We start from the raw sequence: 21500 nt of genomic DNA on the forward strand, positions 1-21500 counted from the left end.
TCCATGACCAGAATAAATAAAAATGAAATGAAATGAAATGAAATGATGTGGTTTCTTTTTTTTAAAATCAAAAGCGGTTTTTATCTAGCTTTTAACCTTATGTAGTAGGGTGACCTATTTTTCTTTTTTTAGTCTTTTATTCGTCTTTATTAGTCCTGCAAAAGTGAAGGTAGAATCATTAGGAGAAATTGGGGACTAGACTGAGACTAATTTAGTAAAGAATTGCTCAATACAGCTCTAACTAAGCTGATAATTGTAAATAGGATATAGCTTTGCATGTTGAAAATTGAATGTATTTTTGTATTCTTTTTCTCCTTTCTTTCATTTTCTTTTACTAAAAGCCTAACTAGGGACAGGAGATGGAAACTAGCAATAGCTATACTCTCTGTATGCAGAACATCAGTCACATTGGCTTGTTTGTAATGAGTGAATGTGATCACATGTAAACCTGCATTGTCCCTATTAAATAAAATAAATTAAATTAAAACTAGCGTTTTCTGTATTGCATTCTGCAGTTTCTTTGTAAATAAAATAATCAATGAACCTTTAAGAACTAAATACCTCAACAACAGCCCCGTGGTTTCAGTGCACAATCATTTCAAGATAGTATTTCACCATTTGCACTCTCACTGAAGAAAAAGATGCAGTATTTCACAGCTAAGCTCAAAAGGCTCTGCAAACATTCCACCCAGACCGGGATCACTGTCCTGAACCTTAAAAAAAAAAAGTTCCCGCAAGGAGACGGAATACTGAATGATGTCACACAGATACAAACAATGAATAAAAACCATATTTGAAGCAAGCAAAGCAGACACAACTCTGTGGTTCCCACCAGGCTCTGGTGGCTTTCTGCAAGCAGGTTTATTACAAAGTAATATTACAGTAACAATTTCAGCTTCACCGAAATTAACCATACACTGACATGGATACACACAGAATGGCTACGTGGAGTGGCACCTCTCTTCAATGCACGCACTGCTGTGAAAGGGAGGAGCAAAAGAGGAGCTGCAGCGGCCGACAAACAAACAGGACTTGAAAGCATCATAGTTATGAGGTTTCTGCTACGGCTGTTTTAATAGGGATCTTTGAAGGTTTCTGCAGTGCTTACTGGGGTTTATTGTAGCATATTGCATTGCACTTAAGTTGCAGGTTGGCAGTATAACATAGCACTTAAATATATAATTGCAGTGTCTCAAACGGTACTTTAATGGGCCATCTACTCCAAACATCAGCATACATAAATCACAGTACATTCAGTAACTCTCAGAGCGGGGTGCTGCGCTTTGCCCTTCATTGGTGTGAGGAAATGTCAGTCAACCTTTCAGTACGGTTATTCCCAGATTTTCTAGTGTTCAAACCTCTACAGGATTTGCATAAATAAAATAAAGAACAATAAAAAACAATTTGACATTTTCACAAAAAACTAAATACATTAAAAACAAATACACAAGGCCATTGACGTTCCATTCTCACATAATATTAAACCATATTGCCTCTTACCAGAATAATTTACATCTTAGCAACAATTTAAATAACACTCAACACATTTGCAGTTTCTTAAATTAGACGTCTCCAGTGTCCTTTTTGTGTTTTGGGTGCAACTAGATTGTGAGTTGTTTGTTCTCAAGGCCACTGACTATCGCTTGGATCCCTTAGCCAGTTTGCTCGTGGGAGTGGTTCTTCTCTGAGGGGTGGGGATCTTGGAGGGTTTGCCTCCTTGTTGGCGGGAAGCCGAGCGCGGCGTCGCTCGAGTGGTCTCGCCGACGCTCTCAGACACGTCTGAGCACACAGACTGGATGTCTGAGATGTCGAAATCAGAGGCGTCACTTCCCCTGCGACTGCTCCCTCTGCTTCCGGCTTTACTCCCCGGCCGGCTGGAGTTTCTCCTCGTTTCTGGAAGTGCAGAATTCAAAACAATCAAACAAATACTTCAAAGCCACAGTGATCTCATGCTGCTCTCCCGTTAATACAACCAACATGTTTGCAATCAGAGCTAGGGTTGCCACCCGTCCCGTAAAATACGGAATTGTCCTTTATTTGAGAAAAAAATGTTGCGTCCCGTATTGAACTAATATGGGACGCGATTTGTCCCGTATTTTCATTCATTTTTACACCATATTCTAGTCGAATTATTGAAATAAGTTAACTTTTACACCATATTCTAGTTGAATTATTGAAATAAATTAACTTTTACACCATATTCTAGTTGAATTATTGAAATAAATTAACCTTTACACCATATTCTAGTTGAATTATTGAAATAAATGAACCTTTACAGCATATTCTAGTTGAATTATTGAAATAAATTAACTTTTACACCATATTCTAGTTGAATTATTGAAATAAATTAACTTTTACACCATATTCTAGTTGAATTATTGAAATAAATGAACCTTTACAGCATATTCTAGTTGAATTATTGAAATAAATTAACTTTTACACCATATTCTAGTTGAATTATTGAAATAAATTAACTTTTACACCATATTCTAGTTGAATTATTGAAATAAATTAACTTTTACACCATATTCTAGTTGAATTATTGAAATAAGTTAACTTTTACACCATATTCTAGTTGAATTATTGAAATAAATTAACTTTTACACCATATTCTAGTTGAATTATTGAAATAAATTAACTTTTACACCATATTCTAGTTGAATTATTGAAATAAATTAACTTTTACACCATATTCTAGTTGAATTATTGAAATAAATGAACTTTTACACCATATTCTAGTTGAATTATTGAAATAAATTAACTTTTACACCATATTCTAGTTGAATTATTGAAATAAATTAACTTTTACACCATATTCTAGTTGAATTATTGAAATAAATTAACTTTTACACCATATTCTAGTTGAATTATTGAAATAAATTAACTTTTACACCATATTCTTCACCTGTAGGCTATATTATACATTGGCTGATGTGGACATACAGAGCCTAGGAGGTTATTTTAGTTGCTAGTATGATTGGCTGTCTGTACAGTCATGCAAGTTCAATGCTATTAAAGCACTTTAAACTTTAAATCAAAGCATTTAGTTTTTTCATATAAAATAAACACATTTTTATTCAGTTTAGAAGTTTTGGGGCTTTTTTTTGGCTCCTGCGCTGCTGAAATCAGGGCGTCCCTTATTTCTATTTCTGAAAGGTGGCAACCCTAATCAGAGCAAAACTGGAGAAGCTCGACTCACCACCCATCGCCTGCGCTCGAGCTTTCAGAACAGCATTGTTGATCAAGGTTCCCTCTTCACCTGACTGAAATCCTTTGCCAGATAAATAGCCAGGAAGACGCAGTTTGCTGCCGTGTACTGTTGTGCTCTGTAAAAAAAATTTAACTTTAATTCCTTTCTTTTGGATTTCATCAAATAAAGTCCTTACCAGATTAAGACCAACAAAAAGCTGCAACAGACAAAAAGCTCTTATGGTTAGTGAGTTAGTTTTAATGTGATGAAAAACCCTTCGGATGTGAAAACTTAGCATAAATGCAGCATCTGTGTTGAGCCACAGTTAGTGTGAGTTAATAAGTCATATGTCAAACATGGGTAAAGTCCCACATAACATGCCAAAATGATGCAGATAGCTTTTAACAGGCAAGCGTTAAATATTGAGCCCATTGTTAAAAGACGTCAGAGTTTATAGATCCAACTGAAATCTGTCTGTGCTGAAGTCTGCCAGCCACTGGGCCTCGTTCATGAAATCTTTGTAAATCTGGGAGCGACTTTGCATGTAAATCACTTTACAGGAAAAATCCTACTCCAGATTGCCATGTTCAATTTAACAGACTGTCATCCCATGTGCTCATATATTAGTATACATCCCCACTAGGGCTGTTCGATTTTGCAGAAAAATAAAATCTCGATTTTTTTCTCTCAAAATCCGATTTTCGATTACGATTACGATTATTTTGTGAATTGACAAAAGGCAAAGAAATGATTTCAAATATGCTGTTTTTTTATTGAACATTTGCCCCATTGGGCTTTAAGTGCAAACTTTGCTCTTATTAAACCAAAAATGAATGAATAAAGTGCAAAATTGTAAAATAAGTTAAAAAAGGTTTTAAAAAATATAATAAAATATAAAGTTTTATCGCTGAAAAAAATCAGCAAATCAGCACTTGCAAACATACAGTAAGTTATATTTCCAATTAAATAAAACAAGACATTTTCTAATTAAACTAAACTTTGCATGCTAAATAATAATGCAACCCATGAAGGAGGTAGAGGTGTGTAATGTCAGTCATTACATTTTGCTATTCACATTTGCAAGTTTTTTGCAAGGAACACGAGCCGGTCTACCGGTGGCATGTTATAACGCCCCCTCCTACACTAAAGAGCCTCTCCCATGGGGCACTTGTCGCAGGTATTGAGAGGTATTTCCATCAATCATTAATATGGTATCAATCATTAATATGTGTGCAGACAAGGTTAAAAAAAAAAAAATAAAAAAAAAAAAAGTGAAAAATCGATTTTACGATTTTCACGTTTTAACATCGTTCTAATTACATAATCGCGATTACGATTTAAAATCGATTAATCGAACAGCCCTAATCCCCACCCAGGACCCCCGTATACGGAGGTGTAAAGGTGCATCTTCAACCTGAACCACTTCCTCTGGACGTGCACTCTGAGAAACAGTTTCCATATAAATTTGTTCTGCTGACGTTTCATGAATGAGTCCCATTGTTGCCATTTCAGCTGAAGTAAAATGAGAATACAGCGAAATCACACACATGCAACTGTTACTTCCTGCTAATACTGATTATGTCAATTTCTTTATCGTAAATATGCAGTGGATTTCAGTTGGATCACAGGACTGAGAAGCTCCACATCTTGTGCTGAACATGACTATACCTCTGAGGATGAACCCTGGCTCTCAAAGGAGTCTGATGATTTAAGAGGAGTGGAGGGTTTGCTGTTTGTAAGCCATGGCTTATCATAATTTCGGGTTATGTGTTGTGGAGTCTGGGAAATAACGGCAAACCAACAAAAAATAAACATGGTTTCACAAAATCAAAGACTATAGGAACACTAGATGGAAGGAAACAGAAACTCATCAGAACATGGTCAAATAAACAGAAGCCGGTAAATGAGGGTGGGGTGTCACTGACTCTAGCGGCAGCTGGAGCCTCTCACCTTGGGCGTGCTGGTCGCCGTCAGGTTTGACGGGTGCATGCAGCTCTGACTGGAGGTGGATCTGTTGGGCGAGGCTCCTCTGGACGACGGCCGAGACCTACGACCTCTGTAGCGGAAACTTGCCATCACCTGCGTGGTGCCTTCTGGGAGGATGAACTTCTCTCGAAGCTCGACGTTGGTCCTGCCTTTCGCTAAGAAATTACACTCCACATTAGCTCAGATGCATAAATGGACCTGTGATTACAATTTTTCTAATACTTTATCTCAGCCAATGATGAAGATGATGACACTGGTGATGAGGAAACACTTTATTTTCTCTCTGAAAGTCCTGAATTTCCTCATAATTTCACAATGTTTTTGAAGGTTTCCTGGATGCAGGTGCATGATGGGTTTGAATAACAAAGTAGGAAATTGTCTTCGCTTAATTTCAACCTTATCATCATTTGGTTTTTTTCAAGAAATTTTATTTTCCATGATTGTCCATAAAATCTTACACTACATGTCAGGCCCATTTCCAGGAAACTCCTCAAAATATACCTGAGAAATTATTAGGAAATGACAAACTCATAAAATAAAGCGCCAGGATGATGATGCGGTCTTGTTTCAATTAAAATAAAATATCTAAAAAGCCAGCGTGATGCAGTTTCAGATCTCGTACATGGCGTCCAACAGATGTCAAACACTGCTGCAACTGTAGTGGGAACAACTTCTTATTTTTTAAAGCAGCACAAATGCACTTCTGTCTTTTTCGGTTAAGCGCGCCTCCCAGTGGGAAGAGATTCCGTTGTTTTTCCTTCGCTGTTTTACAGTCCCTACTGTTCGATCCTTGTTTTCTTTTCCATCGTTACTTTCTTGAGTCTGTTCGTCCCCTCTGCGTTGGTGGGGGATTTAGCTTCATGTGTGACATACTGTAGTGCCGTGAAGCGACGAGCAGTTGTGGATAGAGACAACCAGGATGGGAGTCCACGGCTACTCGGGCTGGCTTTTGCAGATAGACGGGACGGGAGACCGCAATTGCAGTACAATATTCCTTGAAATTAAATCGAAGATGATATTTTAACATGAAAAAAGTATTTTGTGCTGCTTTAACCAGCAATTACTGTAAATGCTGCAACCTAAAAAATAACTTCCACAACTAAGTGGCCTGGCCAGAGTAAAGGAATTAAGCGGCCAAGAAAGATTTGAAATGCACTCGAGTACAAAGAAAACAGAGTTTCATGCAATTTAAAGCACAAAGCCAAACTGTAAAACAAAGTAAAATATGCAAAAAGAAAAATGCTTTTTGCTGTACTGTATATACAAATAGAAAAGATCACTTTTTGTTTCTCAAATGATGATTTTGTTGAGCTCTTTCAATGAATTATTTTAGTTTTTTCATCCATAATAGTGTTAACATGCTGTACTAAATTGTTTAGCTCTTATATGCAAAACATGCTTAGACCCTCATCACATGCTGAGAGCAAATGGAGCAAATTTGACTGCTGCAACTCCCATAAGACTTCGATGGCAGCAGGTGATATGAGTCACACGAACAACTGCATGCGTGAAAAAACCAGCAGCTGAGTGACGGCCGACTGGGAGCGCAGCCGTTTTCCGAGGGTGCCAATGTCTCACAATGAGTGCTCACACGCAGCTACACTACATGAGTGGTACACGCCAGAGACCAACACAAGCAACACACACTCAGATATGTGGACACACATACCACTGGTGGGTTCATGGAGCAAGGAGAGAAAGTTTGAGATTTGCCAACCTATAGGAGACTGAGTAATTGAAGAGTTTGACTCCGAGCGCAACATTTTGCTCCCGTGGTGATGAACTAGAAGAAAACAGTACCATGTTGAGCAGGAGGAGGGTTTAGCAGGAAACAAAGAGATCGATTATTAATACAGATGGCAGCAGAAACAGGCACAGCTTCTGCAGCAGATGTAGGCACAGAGGATATCTTCACACAAAACACAAGCAGCCAATAAATTAAATACATTTTAACAGACTATTTATGTCCCGCTGATTATCTCACTCAGTTCTTGGGTGTTGTTTTTAGGAAGCGAGAGCTAATTAAAATAAGTAACCGCTGACATGGAGCTTAAACTCAGGGACAGGGCAACACAGTTATTGGGATGGCTTCCATTTATATTTCAACACGGGATTAATCTCTTAACTGTCCGATCATTTGCACCAAGAAAAACATGATTCTTTGCAGATTATGTGAATATTGAGTACTGAAACCCAGTGATGACACTAATCTATCATTTTTGAAAGTGAAATTCCCCAGACTGACTTTAATCCTCTTAATGTGTGTTATAATAAGTCATTGCACAGTGTTTTGTGTTTTTATCAACATTAACAAAATATGCACAGAGGAGTGTGATAATGTTTAGTTTAAGAAACTATTTATAAAGAACAGGAAATGTTCTTAGACAAGAAAAAAAAACATTAGATGATCACGAACAGATAGAAACATCTGCAAAGTTTGCCAAAAAGCAGAGCTTTAACAGACTGCATGAGCACATTTTCCAGTGCGTAATCCATCGGCCGGGCTCTGCGACCTTGTCTTTGAACTCACCTCGACAGGGGTCGTTCTTCACCAAGAACTCATCCAGAGCCATCCAGCCTCCTCCCACCCGCACCATCACCGTGCTGCGCAAAATTCGCACGAGCCGGAGCTGCTGAGAGTCTCCAAACTGCAACGGCAAACAGAGAGAGGACGTGTGAAGAACGCTGACCTTCCCATGAATGAGCTCTCACTGCAGACTAGAAGCTGTGCAACACTGGAAACCAGACTAGTTCAGCGTTTTTACATTGATTCCAGCTTAATTCTTTTAAAAATCATAATTTTACTATAGAATAAGATCACTTTAATGGAAAATTTCAGCTTTGTTCCCACGTCTGGTTTCTTTTCTATGCTGCACAGGTTTACACAAACACACACAAGAAAGATTTAGACACAGAACATCAGATTTGGTTTTGACATTCACAAAGACACAGATTACACACAGGTCAATCCAACTGGTTTGATTGACACCAGAGTCGCTGATTTATTGGCACCATAAAACAGCGGCCGCATCAGGTTATTGTTAATGTTGTGAAGTTTACAGACAGATTTTTCACTATTATATCTTATGATTACATAAATAGGAGATGTAACACTAGTGTTATGGATTTATTCCGGATCTACATTCATGAATGCTACAGTTAGAATCAATTGACCATAAGCTCCTGAATTGTATTTTAAAGCCGAAAGCTAATTATGGTAAACTTACACAGCCTTACAAATTATTTCTGTGTTTTTATTGTTCCTGGTTGTCATAATCATTTACAGTTTACGTCCCCAGTGATTACTGCAAGCTAAATTTTTGCAGAAAGTTGAGGGGGAAAAAAGAAGAAAAAAAAAAGTGAGAGTGCAGGCACACATTTATACCACCAGAGGGCGCTGGTGTATAATAATTGGCCTTTACCTCACCACATGCTAAGCAGAGGAACACTGAGCATGTTATGGATTCAAATGGTTCAAGCTTTATGGACATGTCGGCCAGTTGGATGTGACCATGAGCATTTGCACAAGAACATCATTTTCACCACACAATCACAGCTGCATGCGTTCTGTCAAAAACAGAGTTGAATCATGATCAAGCGCACAAGAACATCAATCTCCTGCAATCTTTGTTGCACTTTCTACAGCTATGACTGAAGTACTCAGGATGCATTGACACTGATGCAGATCATATGCAACTGGCTCCGATGACACACTGAGAACGACATGAGGAATGGTTCAAGCCATCTCTGTCTAATCCACCACGGTGCAACACGCAAACATGACCAAACACTGATGACCCTCCGCTAAGTTCTTATAACTGCATGGTATGTCTTCAACTGTTCTAAATCTTGCACTTGTATGATTTAAAAGGAATGGTTTAATGCAACTGGTGATTCTAGTGATCAGATACATTAACGGTGATGATGATCTGGAGGAAAAAAGGCACAAGAAACAGCTTAAGAATAACCATTTACCAGAATACAGCTTTCCAAAACTGCAACGTGTAGGTGGGGGGTAAGATTTTGATTTTCCCTGTTTGCTATTGTCTCATCGCCGATTAAGGAGTCATGTAAGCAGTGAACCAGACCAAACTGTCAAAAGAGTAATTTCAATTCATTGTTGTGTAATACAGCAATACAAAACTGCGACATGAACCAACACCACAACCCTATCCCCTCTCACTGACTGCAGTCAGAAATCAATTTTGCCACATGCAATAATGTCAGGGGATGTTAACGCAGTAGAATGACAAGCAAAATGTTTATTGGAATCGTCAAGAAAGCCCAACTTTGAAAAAAGACACTTTACTTTGGAAATATAATCATGTAACTTGGCGTAAAATAGTGCGAGCCGTCATCGAGGTGAATCATTCCCCTGATACTGAAGCGCCAAAGGCAAGCACACAGAAAGCATTATTATGTGTCCAGCTGATGAATTTATGCCCGTGAACCAATAAAAACATGGGCTGAAATGGTGCTGGCAAGCCAAGTTTATATTTTCTGAAACTCAAAAGCAGATCAGAAGGTTTTTGCTCATTTCCAAAAAATGAAAACATTTTTAAAAAGTTGTGAAACCAGAATGATTTTAGCTCAGTGTTAGGTAAAGACGTTGGGCCATCATCACTTAGTCATTTAGAAATCAAGTGTTTGATCATTTCAAGCAAGCATTAATCATTGACTTGAAGATATCTTTTTCCATGTATATTTAATCAGACTTTTTTTTTTCTTTTTTTTTCCTTTTTTAATTTCTGCTTCTGAGTTCCAACCTGAAAACATCAGCCAGGAATCTGGGCAGAAAGTGTTAACTGGACAGCAAATGGGGTCAATGCAGAAGGATGTGAGGATTGAAAAGGCACAGAACAAAAGGGACAACAACAAACGAGGACATTCACGTGTACCTGGTTTCCAAGGTAGAACTGGTGATGTGAAGAACGATAAAAATATAGAAGATCAGGTTAGCATGATGACAATTCTCTAAAAACATTCCTCCCTTACCTTCAGCAAAATCTTCCAGCAAACAAATCATACAAGCATGTGAAATGTGTCATAGTTATGATGTATCTCATCCTAAAATAATATTTACATAAACTTAAGAGGTAAAAAGCTGCTTACCCTGTATTTGTTTGCTCCAATTTGCTCCACTTGGAATCGTTTTGGACATTTACATTTTGCTACTTGACGTGTGACCTAGAAAAGAGACGACTTTAAATCAAACCTTCTTCCGCAGTCGGTTGAAAACGCAGGGCATGAGCATTTGTGTTACCTCATCTTCAATCTTGTCAGCATCTGTTAATGGTTTATAAGCATCTTTGTTGGGATGGAGAGCTGCCACAAACTCGTAGTAGTCAATGTAGCCGTCACCATCTCTGTCGAATATGTCCGCCACAGCGCTCATCTCCAGCCGACTGGTCGGGAATTCTGTCGAGGGGCATCACAGAGTGCAAAATTAGCATTTTGTAACATGTTACATGCTGTTCATGGATGAGTTTATGAGCTGGAAACTTACTGGAGGAGAGGATTCCCTCTATGAACTCCTGACGGGTCACCTTGCCATCTTGATCTTTGTCAATGCGGCGGAAGAAGTCCATGACGCGAGACTTTTTGTGATTCATCCAGCGCATGTAGCGCTTCCGCCACACGTCAAAGTCAAAGTTGGCAAATTCCTTCAACTAAACAGAAAGCAAAAGAAGCGTTGATCACGTGTTTGCAGAACACGCGTGATAGGGGTGGGACGATACGGGTAAGTCCCAATTCGATACTTTGGCGATATGTGGCCCAGGATATCGATAATATCACGATATTTTCGATATTCGATATATCGATATATCGATATATCGGTAAGAGCGATATATCACGATATATGGGACTAAAAAAGAAAAAATACCTATAAAAAGGAAAACGTCTGTAGTTATGCATTTATTCAATGCCAAAACTTCATACAAGAAAGTGCATTTGTATATTTCCTCACTGTCTCCTAGGCTTGTAAATGTAAACACTGTACAGCTGGACAAATTAAAGTGCATGAACATTAATAACATGTTTTATATAAACCAGCTGGTTGTCTGTGCGAGCGGACATTAACGCACATGGCAGCTTAAACACCGGCTCAAACAGAAAGTAATTTCCAGCATTAACAGTGCTGCTCAGCCCGCTGTCTGTACGGAGTAAACTGTGGTTCTGTATTTTCTGAGCTGGTTTCTCAGGCGGCATGTTTGTTTTGTTCACGAGGGCAGCGGGGGCGGGCGGGGCAGAGCTTGAACAATAGTGCGGTGACAACCGCGTAAACCATTAAGTGTGTTGTAATAAAATATCGATATTAGCCGAAAGTATATTGATTATTTATTGAAACAGAGAGCACAACAATATATTGAAATATCGATTTTTTTCCCCACCCCTAACGCGTGACCGCTGTGACGCCGAGGGCTGGGGTTTACCTCCTCCAGTCTGTCCAAGGCGTCGTTGAGCTTCCTCCTCCTGTCCAGAGCCAGCAGCCACACGTGCTGCCACTTGGTGACCAGCAGGTTCACGCGCGGGTTCTTGGTCTCGATGGGAGCTTGGGTCGATGACGCGTACATCGTTTGTGTGGGAGAGCGTTTTCCTGGAAGTGAAATATAAAACCTCTCACTCTGACTGTGTAAGCAAAAAGGAATACACTAACAATGACATCATTCCAGGTGCCAAAATGAGCGCGCTGAGGATGTCGTGTAACCCTGCAGTGACTCAACACTCGGCCGGATGGCTCGGGTCACGCTCTGTGATGGACAATTACGGGATACATACTTCCAGTTCTTCCTTTGTCCAGCACAGGGATGTGGGACTGGATCTGAGGTTCTACAGCCTTCCTTTTGTGTGTTTTGGTGATTTTGTCAACATCTGGTTGCTTCCTGGTCATTTCCTCCATAAACGCCTTCAGGGAAAAGCAACAACTACTGTCATCAAAACAGCCACCGAACTGCACTGTATGCAGAAAATATCTAATCCTCAGGCTGACTTCACCTGATGTTCTGCGATTAGGTTTTTGATCTCCTCGATCTCCTGAGGCAGTAACTCCTTGTCCTTATCGTCGAGGTTGGTCTCTGCCCACTGCAACCAGGTCAGAAGATTCTCCAGCAGCTCCTGAGTATCTAACAGCTCACTGAGGGCAGCGGCCAGCCGCTGTTGGTGCTGCCTCGCCCAAGCCTGCACCTGTGACAGCACCATTGCCATATAAAGTCAAAAAAGTAGTTTGAAGCATCCAAATAGCGTGGCGGTCATACTTCTAGGTATGAGAGGCATTTATCCCAGCATGCATCTGTGCACTGACCTCTTCAAACCGGGCTTTAATGATTGTGTTCCAGTGCTTGATGGTTGTGATGGAGTCTGGATGGCAGATGCTGAGAATGGCCTCCCCCATGCCGGTCGCTTTATTGAGAGCCACTCGCTTTTCTTCCAGCTTTCTCATAAACTCCTTCAAAAAAGGCAAATGAATTAGAGATTCAATACTGGAGAAAAGCACTTTTATTATCATTAGATGAAATCATAGTCAAGAAAAAATCTACGGGAGTGCGTTTTAAGTATAAAAGATGGCAAGGCATACAGGTTGGAATTACAAAGACTTCAGTGTTTACTCCAGCAAAAGATTTAATCAAAGAAGAATGCAGGCATGTTTAATTTCTCTCTTAAGACAGCCCAAACCTGCCAAAATATTTAATTTATGTCAAGCTTTAGATTTTAAAGAAATGTATAATCTATCATGTCTTGCCTTGTGTTGCTCTATAAGTGCACGCAACGCCTCCTCATCGTCCGGCAGGCTGCCATGGAAACGCAGACTCTGCTCGGCTTCAGCCAGCCAGTCCAACAGGATATGAACTGTCGAGTGGAATTCCTCGGCCTGAAACCAGAAAACATGCATCAGTCAAGACTTCGCAGGGTCCGTTTACCTTCCCTCTCATTGAGAGCGGGAGCGTCGGCGTACCTGGCACAGGGCCTGCTCCAGCCGGGCCTGCTTGGAGACCGAGAGGTTGCACACCGTCTCCCAGCGAGTGCTCAGCTCCTGCATCTGCACTTTGACCCAGGACGAGTCGTCGTGGCTGCTCTCGATCAGCTCCTTCGCCGAACGCTTGAGAGCCTGAACGCTCACTGTCCGTTTCCCCAGCTCCTTCTGGAAAACCTGCAGTAACGCGTACGTGGTGAACCAGAGTTATTATGTCAATATTGTCAATTGTCAATATTAGAACAACTGCTGATCGGTTTACAAGAGGTGCAGCAAGAGGGGATTGTATTATTCCACTCAGAAAAAGCGCTTTCAGTCAGTCTGCATTCTCTGTTAAAACTGCACACGAATGGAACTCCATCCCTGCAATTATCAGAGAACTGGACACATACAGTTTGTTTAGAGCTCGTTTAAAGAAATGGTTGATTAGTACTCAGCTCTGTCAGCACTAAAACTTAATTTGCACCTTTCTTTATTTCTGTACTTTTGTACTTTTCTGTACTTTCTGTATCTTTTCTGTACTTTTTTGTATTCTTACATCTGTCCAGGGACTACAGATGAAAAATAGCCTCTTGGCTAACTCTGGCACATTTACAGCAATGTTTTTATTGATGTGCATTGTCCCTGTCAAATAAACCAATAAATAAAAAATAAATCGTTCACGAAAACTAACGAAATCACGAAAACTAAAATTGAAAAAGCAATTTCGTTAACTGAACTAAATAAAGACGAAAATTAAAAGACAAAAACGATAACTAACTGAAACTATATTGCGTGTTTATAAAACTAACTAAAACTAACTGAAATTATAGATATAATTTCCTCAGTTTTCGTCCCTGTCAATATAAACCTCTTGGTATGATCAATTTATTCCGCTCTGGCCGTTTATCTCCAACTGGCAGCTACAGCACCTGAACGCCTCACGGTCCGTGACGTCAAAACTAAAACTAATAAAAACTAAACTAAAACTAAGCATTTTTGAAAATATAAGAACTAATAAAAACTAGCAAACCCACACTAAAAACTACCGTATTTTCTGGACTATAAGCCGCACCTGCATATAAGCCGCATCCGCTCTATTTTTTTTTAAATAATTTAAAAAAGATATACAAGAAAAAAAAAAAAAAAAAGATATGCAAGCTGCAGATATTTATCTTGTTAAATTAGATATTTACTTAATGTACAGAATGATTTTGAACTGTAAATGATGTACATGTTTGTACCTAAATAGATCCTTTTTAACACGGCAGCAACTTTGTTGATTAAAACGGGACAGAACAAAGAGAAAATAACCGGTATTTATGTATCTGTTTGAAATCTGCTTCTACCTACTTCTATCTGATAAAGAAGAAGTAGCGTATTCTTCCATGCATTTATTTTGTCTTAGTTTTTATTCTAATTCCGGTTAGAGCGCCCCGAGCGGTGGAAAAAAAATCCACAGAATAGCCGCACCTTTGTATAAGCCGCATGGTTCAAAACCTATGAAAAAAGTAGCGGCTTATAGTCCAGAAAATACGGTAATTAAAACTAACTGAATTGAAGGAGAAAAAAGTCAAAACTATTATAACCCTGTGGTGAACAACAGTCCAACTCTATAATACTTTATTAATCACAAAGGGAAATTAGATGTTGTAACTTTCATTATCCAAGTCTCTTCAAAGACTCATTACAGATGGTTATAGCTGAGAGGATTCAACTCAACGATGCATTTCTAATTTGTTGTTTGCGTTTACAAGTAAACCCTGCTGTGCTTTAACTGCCTTTATGCCCTGAAATAACCAATAAAATGATTATAGGAAAAGGTGGCGGCGCACGCATTTACTTGTTTTTTCAAGTCAGTTTAAATGCTGATCAACAAAAGAGCCATATGCTTCGTCTTTGGCGTGATGTTGTTCTCTACCTTGTGGCTGTCTATCAGGTTGAGAACCAGGTCTATGTCTCCATGGACGGGCTGATCCTCAGCCAGCTGAGGTTCTACTTTATACAGCCAGTCAATGAGGGCCTGGAGAGCGTCTGTAAACTGTCCGGAGAACAGCAGGGCCTCCTCCAGCTTGTTTTGTCTGCAGGAGAAGACAAACGATTCAAGTCATCTCATTGCGAGCCGGGGGTACGAAACCCAGACCACATTCGGGAAGACGCGTCCTCACCTTTCTACAGACTTGCCGCAAACGGTGTCCCATTTGTCCCTCAGTTCACTCAACATGTCGTCCAGCTTCTGGTTATCGTCCTGCAGGGACGTTTTGTCCTTCAGGGCCCGGCCCGTGCGAGCAGTGGTGTCGTACACGGAGTGTTTGCTGCCCACGGCTTTCTGGAACTCCTGCACGCGAGAGCAAAGGTCATCGGTCATAAACAAGCTCTAAACCAGGGGTCGGCAACCCAAAATGTTGAAAGAGCCATATTGGACCAAAAACACAAAAAACAAATATGTCTGGAGCCGCAAAAAATGAAATCTTGTATGAGCCTTAGAATGAAGGCAGCTATATTATTTATAACTGGGGGAAGATTTATTTTTTCATTATGCACTTCGAGAAAAATCGAAATGTTGAGAAAAAATTCAAAATATTGAGAAAAAAGTCAAAATTTTGAGAAAAAAGTCAACATTTCGAGAAAAAAGTCAAAATTTCGAGAAAAAAGTCGAAATGTCGAGATTCATGTTGAAGTAGAATCTCAAGAAAAAAGTCGAAATGTCGAGAAAAAAGTCAAAATTTCGAGAAAAAAAAGCCAAAATGTCGAGATTAAAAAGTCAAAATTTCGAGAAAAAAGTCGAAATGTCGAGATTAATGTTGAAGTACAATCTCAAGAAAAAAGTCGAAATGTCGAGAAAAAAGTCAAAATTTCAAAAAAAAAAAGCCAAAATGTCGAGATTAAAAAGTCAAAATTTCGAGAAATAAGCCGAAATGTTGAGATTAAAAAGGAAAGGAAAAAGGAAGAAAAAAAAGAGAAAAAAAAGGAAAAAAAGAAGAAGAAAAAAAGAAGAAAAAAAGGTAAAACGTTTTTGAAAAAGCTCCAGGAGCCACTAGGGCGGCTCTAAAGAGCCGCATGCGGCTCTAGAGCCGCGGGTTGCCGACCCCTGCTCTAAACCTTAAAGTCTTGTTGGTTGAAGCTAGCAGGTCTCCATTGTTAGATGACCAGGGAAGAAGAGATTTTCCTTTTACTACTGCTCACATGTCGACTTCTAATCTGCGCCTGTGTGTGTGTTTGTGTGTGTGTTGTCTGTGATTAAGAAGCGGGGTTCTGTCAGGGTAACAAAAAGGAGGTCAAAACTTAACAGCCACTGCTTCACAGAGATTAAAAGTATCCAATCCCTAATACATTCAGTGCATCTCAGGATTAGGATAGGATTAGCCCAATCTCCCCACAAAACACCACCAACACAACAAGAGAGGACAGCAACACAAGCAAATGCATGACTAATGCATTCTCCAGATAGTGTCAGTTCTGCAAATTACACATGAAGCAACTGTCTGTTTTTCTCTGACTCGTAAACATTTGGCTCGGATGCAGATATACTCCGTTTGATGAATGAAACTCTTGGCTATTTTAACTTGCAGAACCCAGATACATCACCTTGTGCTGTGCCAGCTGCATCTTGATCTTGTCTGGATCGTTGGCAATTTCCACTTCAGAGTCCAGAGTTTTCTCAGATTCATCCAACCACTCCATCAGTTTATTGAAATTTTCATGGAACTGGTGAAAAATAAGGAATCAGTGTAAATTATTTTGAAAAAAAAAAAGATGTTCAACTTGAGTTGATTTATCACAAAGTTCTGCTCAATGTTCCAGGAATAAGCCCTCTGGCCCCTAAGAACAGAAAGCCTGTCGTAATGAAAATAACGTAAGAGTCTGGAGACAGAATATTTAACAGGCTAAATATACTATTTCCAGAGCTTTCCAATGATAATAAAAAAAAGTCCTGATAGCAGTGAAGCCATGCTTGTGCTCAGTATAAACAAAGCCAGAATTGTACCTGCTTGGCTCTCTTCCTGGCGTCGTCCAGCAGTCGGCCTCGCTCCACGGACCTCTGCACCAGCTTCTCCCAGCGGCCCTGCACGCTGAGCAGCAGGTTCTTGATCAGCACCACATCCTGCTTCTGGCTGAAGTACTTCAGATGCGTTCCTGTCTTGTCCAGTTCAATAATATGCTCTCTGTGGCCGTTCACCTCCGTCACAAACATCTGCACAAATATAGAACAGAGGACAGACGTTCAGCGAGGTTTTACAACGTCCAAAGGGAAAAAAAAAAGAGTTTCTAGTCATCAGCAGAGGGAATGCTGTGATTAATGTGCTAATGAGCAGCACCGTGAATTACGAAACAGATGTCATGAGGTCAATTTTGGCTAGTGGTTGAAGCAGAATGTTACATGCTGGCAATGAAACGCTGCTAATATTTATTTTTAACATACTAAAGAAATTAGATTAGTTATGATATCATCTCCCCTCCAGGCAGCGTGCAGCTACGATCTCGGTGCACACATTACCTTATGCTCGTCAATCTGGAACATGATGGTCTCCAGTATGAGGGAGGCAGGGGAAACGGTGTTCAGCGTCTGCTCTGCTTGTGTCAGCCAGACAATGAAGTCCTGCAGAGAGTTGTGGAAGTCTGTGGCCAGCGTTAAGGCTTCCTCCAGTTTCGTCTGTGGACACAAAGCATGAGAAAGATGATGTATTTGTCCTCATCAAGTATCAAGGGGCACTTTACTGTTTATTGTGCAGCACTGAGACAGTGACTGTCTGGTGACTTTAGTTGCGCCTGTCTAAAAAGTAGAAATCAACATCGTGAGAGGGCTGATAGTGAAGCTGAAAGGCAGTTATGTGTTTGCAATTGAAGAGGAGAAACATCAGATGCATTGTTGATAGATTTATCCATCCATCACAGCCAGTGGTGGACAGTAACGGAGTAAATTTACTTGAGTACTGTACTTAAGTACATATCCAGAGGATTTGTACTTTACTTGAGTATTAGATTTCTTTGGTACTTATTACTCTTACTTGAATACATTTCCAAGACAAATATTTTTACTTTTACTCGAGTAAATTTCTAGGAAGGCTGAAAAGTACTCGTTACTTTCAGGTCTGCTCTTTTTTCTTCTTCCCTAAAATCCTATTGGACACAAGCTGTTTTTGTCAAAGGAGGAGATCTATCACAGTGCACGCTCTCAGACAGACATGGGGAGACAGTTTGTTATGCTCTATATTGCTATATTCTACTGGTACATGTCCTTCCTGTAAAGTTAAGTGACTTCAACATTGAGTTATTGAAAGCAGAGATGTAGTTTTTTGTAAAGCAGTGGTCTTTGAGGGGGATCCAGACTTAGTTGGATGGTGCAGGTACATTTGGTTTCAGTTCATGATTGTTAATAAACTCTGCATCATCTGCTGTCCTCTTATGATCTCATTCATTTGATTTGTTTTTGGTGTTTCTGCAGGTTTTATATAACATTGTGGTTCTAAAAGCAGCACATCAGTGCAGCTGGTTTCAAAGAGTTAATTCTCAGAAACAAGAGTTAAAAGATCCTTAAATTAATTTAGAAAAAATATAGTAATTTACTGATGTGGAAAATAAGAAATTTACTCTTACTCTTACTCTTACTTTTTCTTTTACTTAAAGTAAATTTAAAAGCATTTACTTTTGGATACTTAAGTACCTTTAAAAGCAAGTACTTTTCTACTCTTACTCGAGTAATATTTTGACTGAGCTACTTTTACTTGTAACGGAGTAAATTTTGACCAGTAGTATTTGTACTCTTACTCAAGTACTGGGGTCGAGTACTCTGTCCACCTCTGATCACAGCAGATCACAAACCCATCACATGACAGTAAAGAGGTTTTTAACAAATACTTTGAGCTATAAATGTCTTGAAAATATGGAACTAGTGTTAAATATATACGACAAAAAGTCTTGTGCTGGAAAGCAGAGTTCTGCATGCTGTACAACAAGAGTATCACATTGCTGCAGAGAGTTTGGTCACCAGCTCTAAGACTTACCAGGCTTTGAATACCGAGGAACAAGACCAAAGCAAATAGAGAAAAAAAAAGAAAATGGTACAGCAAAGACTAAAACAGCTACAATTAAGAGCTCCATATCTGGAGGGAGGGACAGAAAAGGCGGAAAAGATTTATGTCCCCGTCATGTAAAACGATGGCGCATATTTATTGTGGCAAGAAAAGTGAGAAGGTGTTGTTCTGAAGCGCTAACATTGTAAAGAAGACAGCATTTTGGCGCAAAAATCGATTGAGGTCTTTTATTTATTTTACACACTTGTCAGTTCTTCACTGAGGGAACATACGAGAACTCAGTTGTTCCACTCAGACAGCGGCTCCACGGCTGTGATCTACGCTGTAACCACATCCTGTGTGTCACTGCCAGCACCTACAGTACACCCTTCATTATGGGGGCTGGGATTAAAGGCTTTCAGCTGCAGAGTTTAGGCTCAAATGCATGTCAGCGATCCCTCACTGGGACCTGAAGTGGTAAATCATTAAGCTGAAAGCAGTGAAAGCCACTCTGCGACTCCCTTACCTTTCTTTCAGTGATTTTCGCTCGCACTGTTTCCCATTTGTCGGTCAGGTTTGCAAGGTCCTGCTCCGTGTTACTGTCTGGGCCCTCGGGCGTTATCGCAAGAAGCTGGCGACCCTTGTTCAGCAGTTCTTTATACAACTCCTCCTTGGCCTCAAAGGCAGAACACAACTCCTACAAGTCAAAAAGAAAAACACACACACACATTGGCATGAGGAGAGTGATGCTTTCATCAAGGAGACTAGATTACAGTTCAAGACAGTTCGTTTGTCAGCAGTAAGTCCACGTTTTGTCCAAAAATGGTGAAAGAATGTGCATAGAGAGGCACGCTGGGACTCTTAAGAAGCATGCTTCCCACAAACATTTAAACAGTATAGAGTTACTAGTTTGATAAAGGTTACCGCTTTCAAATAATCCCTCTGTTTTTAGTTCCATTGAATGTCACCAATGGCGCTTCTAAAGGGATACGTCTTTGCTTCTGTGTCTCCATTACTGAGGTTAAAATCAAAGGAGGGAAGTATTCCTAAATCCATTATAGTTGGACATGGCTGAATCAATTTGAAATACTTAAAGGGCTTTTTTTTTTATCTTCGACAGGCCGATACAAGTAGTGTATTTTGCAGTGTCACTTAATTTTCACACTTCAGATAAAAACGCAGACAGACGCAGTCACCTCCTTGCCAGCCTGCCATCTGTATGCAGCCTTTCATATTGTTAAATACATACCAGATGGGCGTTAAGCTGCTCCCGGGCCGTGTCTGGTAAGCCTCCCACAGCCTTTGATGCCAACAGCTGACGTTCTGTGTCTTTCAGCCATTGCTGCATATCTTCTATCTCACCATGGAAACCTTGGGCCTACAACACAATACAACCTGGGTCAAGACAAAAGGTGTCTCACACACACACTCATTGTTGGGAACCCGACCCTCAGAGAGGAGGACGTCTGAGTTATTAATTCTTTGGATTCATTTAGCAACCAAACCTGCCTGTCTGAGGTATTCAGCTGTGCAAAACCTTGAAACTGAAAACAATAGACTAATTCACGATTGTTGTCTGTCTTCCAACTTGTCTTGAAGATTTGATATTTTTTTTTTAATTTACTGGATACTGTTTATCAAATCTTTGAGACATGTAGCCGTACTACTCTTTTAGATGCTAGTAGGGCTGGGCGATATGGACCAAAAGTCATATCTCGATATTTTCTAGCTAAATGGCGATACTCGATATATATCTCGATATTTTTTCTGTGCCTTAATTGGGGTTTCCCCCAAAGCATTATAGCATAGCATCTCTGTTAGCTTCATTTTTTTCTGAGGCAAACCCTTAAAAAAACAGTCAGTTTTAATACAAAGCCTCGTGCCAAATGTCACACAGGTACCTTTGTTAATGAAATAAAAATAAACTGCCTGCATATAGAGAATAAAAATGCTTCTTGAATAAAATAAAACAAATATCCCTTTCCTGCATAACAATTAAATTAAAATACACTGTGCAATTAATACAATGTAGACAGTAACAGGCAGACTTTTCCACTGAGGTTGACAGTTGTGCAAATAACAAAACATTTGTGAAAATCTCAAATAAAACATTCAAGTCAATTTGTCACAAAATAAGCTATATCAAAATCATTAAAAAAAAAAATGTAAAAAAAAAAAAAAATGTAATTTATTTATTTATTTATTTTTTTAAATCGATATAAACGATATTGTCTCGTACCATATCGTGTTTGAAAATATATCGATATATATTAAAATCTCGATATATCGCCCAGCCCTAGATGCTAGTGAAAGATATATGAAGGTCTGAAAATAAATATCTTAATTCCGTTACTTCCAT

At 39.5% G+C, this 21500-nt stretch overlaps 1 protein-coding gene across 1 annotated transcript in view; it reads right to left on the reverse strand.

Annotated features, from left to right (window-relative positions):
- Positions 1-828: 828 nt before the first annotated feature.
- The window catches only part of dst (dystonin), a 158832-nt gene continuing 138160 nt past the window's right edge, over positions 829-21500 (reverse strand). The window contains 23 exon segments of the mRNA XM_061746058.1: positions 829-1893; positions 3200-3326; positions 4859-4969; positions 5141-5331; positions 6894-6959; positions 7707-7824; positions 10075-10092; positions 10289-10363; positions 10440-10594; positions 10683-10845; positions 11611-11774; positions 11957-12083; positions 12173-12361; positions 12480-12623; positions 12918-13046; positions 13131-13325; positions 15049-15208; positions 15296-15465; positions 16716-16835; positions 17116-17322; positions 17626-17781; positions 19668-19838; positions 20391-20519. Coding sequence (XP_061602042.1) covers positions 1637-1893; positions 3200-3326; positions 4859-4969; positions 5141-5331; positions 6894-6959; positions 7707-7824; positions 10075-10092; positions 10289-10363; positions 10440-10594; positions 10683-10845; positions 11611-11774; positions 11957-12083; positions 12173-12361; positions 12480-12623; positions 12918-13046; positions 13131-13325; positions 15049-15208; positions 15296-15465; positions 16716-16835; positions 17116-17322; positions 17626-17781; positions 19668-19838; positions 20391-20519 — 3342 coding nt within the window. The 3' untranslated portion in view covers positions 829-1636.

The sequence above is a fragment of the Cololabis saira genome, chromosome 17 (assembly GCF_033807715.1).
Source record: "Cololabis saira isolate AMF1-May2022 chromosome 17, fColSai1.1, whole genome shotgun sequence".
In the NCBI taxonomy this organism is placed as follows: Eukaryota; Metazoa; Chordata; class Actinopteri; order Beloniformes; family Belonidae; genus Cololabis; species Cololabis saira.